Source organism: Elephas maximus, chromosome 13 (genome assembly GCF_024166365.1).
Source record: "Elephas maximus indicus isolate mEleMax1 chromosome 13, mEleMax1 primary haplotype, whole genome shotgun sequence".
Classification (NCBI taxonomy): domain Eukaryota; kingdom Metazoa; phylum Chordata; class Mammalia; order Proboscidea; family Elephantidae; genus Elephas; species Elephas maximus.
The window spans coordinates 104,484,997-104,490,996 of record NC_064831.1 but is presented as its reverse complement, the minus strand read 5'-3'; the positions used below and the strand labels follow the sequence as shown (position 1 = coordinate 104,490,996).

Genomic DNA, 6,000 nt, shown 5'->3' with positions numbered 1-6,000 from the left:
TCATTCAACGTGAGGAAATTTTGAAAATAAAAATAAATGAAAGGAAATATTTTCCCCAATGACCTAATTAGAACTAAAAAATAAACTAGAACTAGGTCAGGCTTATATCCTAGAACTGCTAACTCGTAATCAAAAGGTATTTTAAAAGAAGTAGAAATGCCCCAATCTATAGTCTTATAAAACTATCAGGTGTTTTTAAAAACATGGGCTCTTTCTCTTCCAGAAATAATGAAATTAATGAATGGCTGAATTCTTACCCTATTATTTTGAGACATATGTGTTTTCTCCCCATATGATGGAAATATGTCTTTATAATAAAAGTAAACCAGGAAAGGTCGGAGGTGAGGCCTGTCATTTATTCTAAATGGCCATTTAAAAAATTTTTTGGGCTGTGATTTCACAATACAGAACACAAATGTGGACGTGCTGCTAAACTGGACCTGAATACATACTACAGATTTGAGAAATTTGAGACAAAGTAGCGTGTATGGATTGCACGTTTCCTCAATTTTGGGCAACTTGAAGGGAATCAAAAGAAAATCATGAATTTAACATTTACAGTGTATTCATGTGGTCACTATCTGTTTCTTTCTCCCTTGTTTCCTAATTCATTTCTAAAAGTGAAGGTTGTGTCCTGAAGCCCAGTACTGGGAATGTTTCAGCAAATATTTAACATTACAGTGAATACTTATCCTAAACCATAATTAGCTACTTTATAGAAACTGAGGATGAAAAGTCATATACATGCAGTTTATGAACTCTCAGGAAAAGGACTCAGAAACAAATGCAAGATCATGGAGCAAATTCTAAAATGTTTTGTGTCTTGGGAGCCCTGAAATGATAGAGCGATGAGGGTAACTGTTTGACACCAATTATAATTCTTCAAGTCTACAAAGGAAATCACAGAAAGTTTCCTGTTATTGGCAGCCTAGATAAAAATGATGAAGCAGTAGGAAGTTTTGTTTGTTAGTTTTTCTAGCCCTTTAAATAAAAAGTGTCCCATGGCTTCCTAATCGTGGCAATTATTAGTTAGACAAAATGGGGTTTATTGATTACCCTCCTCCGCTCTCCAGAGCATGATGTTTTGCAAAGCAACAAAATAACATGCCTAAAAACTCACTTTTACTAAAGCAAGATATCTCCAGGTGAAATGACTTTGGTGTAAAAGTTCTATGGGGACACCTATATACCCACCACAAGGACTATCTTGCTGACTTGTAGATTGGATCCTAATTTCCCATATGTAGCCTGAAAATATTTTACTATTGAGGACAAATAGTTTCTTAAAGAATCCACAAATTTTTTGTTTTAAATTGATTTGATATAAAATTAAGGATGAGGATTTTTGGCATATTAAGAAACAGATTCCTGTCTCCATCTACTCATAAAAGGTTACATAAAACCTGGCATGAACTGTAGCTGATTTGTGTATCTAGTACATTGCAGTGAAATTGAAAATCCTACAAGATGTGTCTTATTTGAGCTTTTTGTTTTCTATTAAGGCATGTGCTGGGTAAATTGAGCCGTATTGGTGGGGACCAGAGTATATTCTAGTGGCATTGTCTATCTCTGTCCAGGACTAGGGGACTTTCCAGGCTCTTTAGAAGCATTCTGCTCTAATTCAATTAATATGAAATATCTATTCTTCTCCCCCACCTCCAAATGCTGTTTAAGAGAGTGGCAGTCACAGTTTTAAGTATGATCCACAGTGGCCAGAAATTTGGAATCCTTGTCAAAATACTGAGCCATCATCCCCTTGATTGAAAATATTTCTGAAAATGATGAACACAGTAGCACCTTTGGCATGCAGATCACTCAGACAACGTCCCTACAGCTGTAAAACCACCACCAACAATATTTCCTAGTTACGCATGCAAAGCTAGCTCAGGCAGAACTGGATGGACACGGAGTCTGTGTGGAACAGTCTTGTAGCCGTGTTTTCCGCATAGACCGTAATAAGCATAAAGACTCCTGCATCTCCCTCAGCTGCCTGCAGGCATCTCCTCTTCCTTCTTCCAAGGGAACTACAAACATATGTAATTTGAGCAGCTTAGCTCTGCAACTGTACTTGGCACAAGACCCCCCCCACCCCCCCGTAGTGTGGGCTAAAAGGTCTCATCTCAGGGCCAGCCCTTCATAGAGAGCTTGGTGGGGAGAAAAGCCCTGGGCGGCCCTGAGGGGCTTTCCAGTTCTTTTAAATTAGACAATGTAGTGAGTAGATTGCTCTATATACAAGAACCTGTCTATGTTTTCTTAGTGAGTATCTAGTATACTCTCTTGAGGTGAAGTTCCCCCTTCATAGAAGAGGAACCATGAACTACTACAGTTTGATCGGGCAGCTGACTGATGTTAAGGAGAAAAGAATTTTTGGATTCAGAAAACACAGGGTATTCATATATACATTTTACATGTATAATTTCATGAGACTTGTCAACAACAAGTGTCCAATGCTGAGTGGCTCTGAAACAACAGGCATCAGTAAAATTGTTTCTAAGGTAAAACTGGGGCTAAATCTATGTGATAAAAATGTCTTTAGGTAATTTTCCTCACAAGAAGAGTTCCATTAGAAAATTTAACTCTCTCCAGAACTGCTTTCAAAACCTACCAGGTTGAAATTCTTCATATTATTAGAAATTATAAATTTGTAAAGTTAGAAGTTATGTTCGAAGAAGACTCACCTTGAGCAAGTGAAGCGGCTGTGCCCTTGGACTACAGACCACCTCCTCTGAGGCTGGGAGGGGCTCTGCATGCCGTGAAAGACAGAACTAGTACGCTAGTACATGCCATTCTCCGGTAAAGCAGAAACTTCACTGAAGCCCAGATTTGAAACCTGCTCCTCCACAAACATCTATTATTTTTAATTAGAATTGCTAAATAGGAGCCAATTGGCTAGTGGCCAATATAACTACTGCCAAAGCAAAAGGCTGGGAGTTAAAAGAAGGAAAAACAAATGTCTGGGATGTCTCACACTATATGGTCCTCGAATAACTGGGCTGATCCTGTGTCTATATTTTGCATTCACTTGATGTCCACCTATGTTAACAAGAAAAACAAATCTATATAATTTAAAATTTTCTGGCCTCCTTCACTCCTGTTCCCTTCTGGTCTAGTGTGCTGAGTCTGGTATGCTGTGGAATCAGAATTTTTATATCCTCTCTGCTTAGCATCTTACTTTTTTGAGTAATAATAACATGTACAATAACTAATTAAAATAAAAATTTATGGTTTCCAAACAAATTAATTCCATTTTTGTGTGAGAAAGATGAGAAGCACAGAGGTTCTGGTCCCAAAATATTAGTTATTAGGAACCAAAACATTAATTTAGTTATTAATAGCCAAAGTCCTCCTAACTGGTAGGCCTTTTTATTTATTTTTCCCTGTCAATGCTGGGAAACTTCAAAAGAGTCTTATGAAGTACATACATATTGGCATCCAGTTCTAACAAAGAAGCAATAGCAAGAAGCAAGTTGGTTTTGTGTTATAAAAATATCAAAAGAGTAATAATCATGAGGAATTTTTTTCTTTGGGATTTTGCTGTGTATCCATATTTCAAAGTATAAAATAATTTTTGTTCATCAAAATGTATAATTGATGATAGCCATTACCCATTTTTTGCATCTAAAGTTAATTTGACTTGAAAATTAATATTCACTAAGAATTTTTAAAATCCTGTCTACATTTCTTTGACACTCTGGGGTATGTTTTCAAGACAAAGCCTACATAAATCTCCTTGCAAGACGAAGGTAACTATTGAACCCATCATAGCATAACATAAACTAGGCACGTACTCTGGGTTTGAGCCTTGGTGTAGTAAAATACAAGTCTTAAGGTGGAATGTTGTTGAACTCAAGTTGAACTAGTCCAAGGACACAAAGTTCAAATATGCCAGCTTCAGTAGTTTGGAAGAAAACAAAAACCTTCTAATGTTCAGAGATAATAGACATCTTTGATGTCAGAGAATGAGAATTTTGAAAATCATAATTTTTTCCTTAAATGGAAACTCTTGGATTGCACATGTATACCCTTCCCAAGACTTGAGGGAGGCAAACTGCAGTGATGCAGAGCAAAAGAGGCCACTGAGAGAGGAACTGGGGTCAAAACTCACTGAAGTTCCCGCCTAAGCTCAGGGCACCAGGAAGCATGGGGTGAGACCACCTGACTGCTTCCAGGCAACAAGTGATCAGGCACCTGGGGGTACCAGGTGAGGGCTGTAGTAGGACAGATATACAGGGAGAAGGGCCCGAGAAAGCTTCTCAGATATTTGATTGCTTGTTTTACAGATTCTTTGCAAGGATAATTGACAGCTGCTTACAGTATCCAAAAACCATTCCTAAATATCACCAAGCTACAGATTCAGTAAGGGATTAACAAGAATATCACTTTAAAACTCAAGGGGTGTGTGTGTGTGTGTGTGTGTGTGTATGTGAGTGTGTGTGTGATACATAATAAAAATATTTGTTGGATATTTCCTGTGATGCTTAAAGGTAATATAACTGAGCAGTGTTGTTCATTGTAACTTCGGGTTGGTCATTATGGATTGGGGATAAAGGAAAACGAGAAGTGTAAAGAGTGTGAACTCATTGCTATGCGAGGCATTTAGAGATACAGGTATCCGATCCAATAGACCAGGTTAAAGAGCAGGAACGACGTAGGGAAGAAGACCCTGGAATACGAGTCCAGCTCCAAGACGTCTATGTGAACACGCCCTTTTCTCCAGGATCCAGATTTACATTCTTCGTAGCAGCAGAAGAAGCTCTGGCAGTCTTTGCCGTCCAGACACTCATAGACACAAGCGTCTTCAAACTCCTGCCAGTACATGGAATTGTTCAAAGTGATCATGGCAGCTGGGGGTGGCCTCATATCCAGGAGAGAGTAGTTCTGCAGGCAACAAGAACAATACAACAATAATCATGAAACACAATAAAATAGCCTAAGGTGTGATGAGTAAGTGTGTATTATGCCCATCTACTAGATAGAGAAGCATCTAGACCAGGGGAAGGCTGATGACAAGGACCTTCCTCCAGAGGCAACAGAGAAAGAAAGCCTTCTACTGGAGCTGAGGCCATGAATTCAAACTTCTACCCCACTAAACTGTGAGAGAAAAAATTTTTATTTGTTAAAGCCATCCACTGGTGGTATTTCTCTTATAGAAGCACTAGATGTCTAAGACAGTGGGCACATGGCATTTGATAAAGTTGTTTTTGTTAGTTGCCTTTGAGTTAATTCTGACTCATAGAGACCCTATGTAAAATTGGTGATCCAATATGTATAAGGGAATAAAAGTCTTCATTATATAAAAAAGTTGTTATATGATAAAAGTGGTAGTTCACATCAGTGAGTTAAATCACTCAACTTTTCAATAATTAGATTCCTACCTTACACCATATGCTAAAAATACAGATAAATTAATAATTAAAATGTAACAAAATTTTAAAAGCTATAAAACTGGCAGAGCCAAGATGGCGGAATAGACAGATGCTTCCAGCAAGCCCTCTTTACAACAAAGACCTGAAAAAACAAGGGAAACGAGTATATTTATTACAAGCTAGGAGTGCCAAGCATCAAAGGCAAGCTTAGAAAATGAACTGAGGGGCAGGGGGAGGAAGAGATGGTTCAGAAGCAGAGAGGAGTTACCGGACCTGAATCTCAGGGAGCCCTCAGGCACCATTCCTGGAGCGGCAACGGTGGGCTGGTATTAGTGTTCTGCTGCAGTTTTCTCAGGGAGAAGCATCCAGCCACACAGCCTACTCAAACATCCGGAGCCAGAGAAAAAAGGCACTCTTGGCAAAAGCTAAGCACTTGAGTATATTTTACCATACCCCCCCAACCCCAATCCAGCTTCAGTGGCTGAATTTCCTGGGCCTGAGACAGGCAATGTTGAGTGCCTAGAGCCATCCTCCCAGCCTTGGAGAAGGAAAAATTTTGCAATTGGGGGAAAAGATAATTTGCCAGCACCATTAACTGGGGGAGCTCAGGGCAGGAGCAGCTCCTGTCCAGGCA

At 39.0% G+C, this 6,000-nt stretch overlaps 1 protein-coding gene across 1 annotated transcript in view; it reads right to left on the bottom strand.

Moving 5' to 3' along the window:
* Positions 1 to 4,596: 4,596 nt before the first annotated feature.
* Positions 4,597 to 6,000, bottom strand: part of GABRG3 (gamma-aminobutyric acid type A receptor subunit gamma3) — a 966,133-nt gene continuing 964,729 nt past the window's right edge. Inside the window, exon 10 of the mRNA XM_049905849.1 lies at positions 4,597 to 4,878. Coding sequence (XP_049761806.1) covers positions 4,597 to 4,878 — 282 coding nt within the window. The remainder of the gene's footprint in view (positions 4,879 to 6,000) is intronic.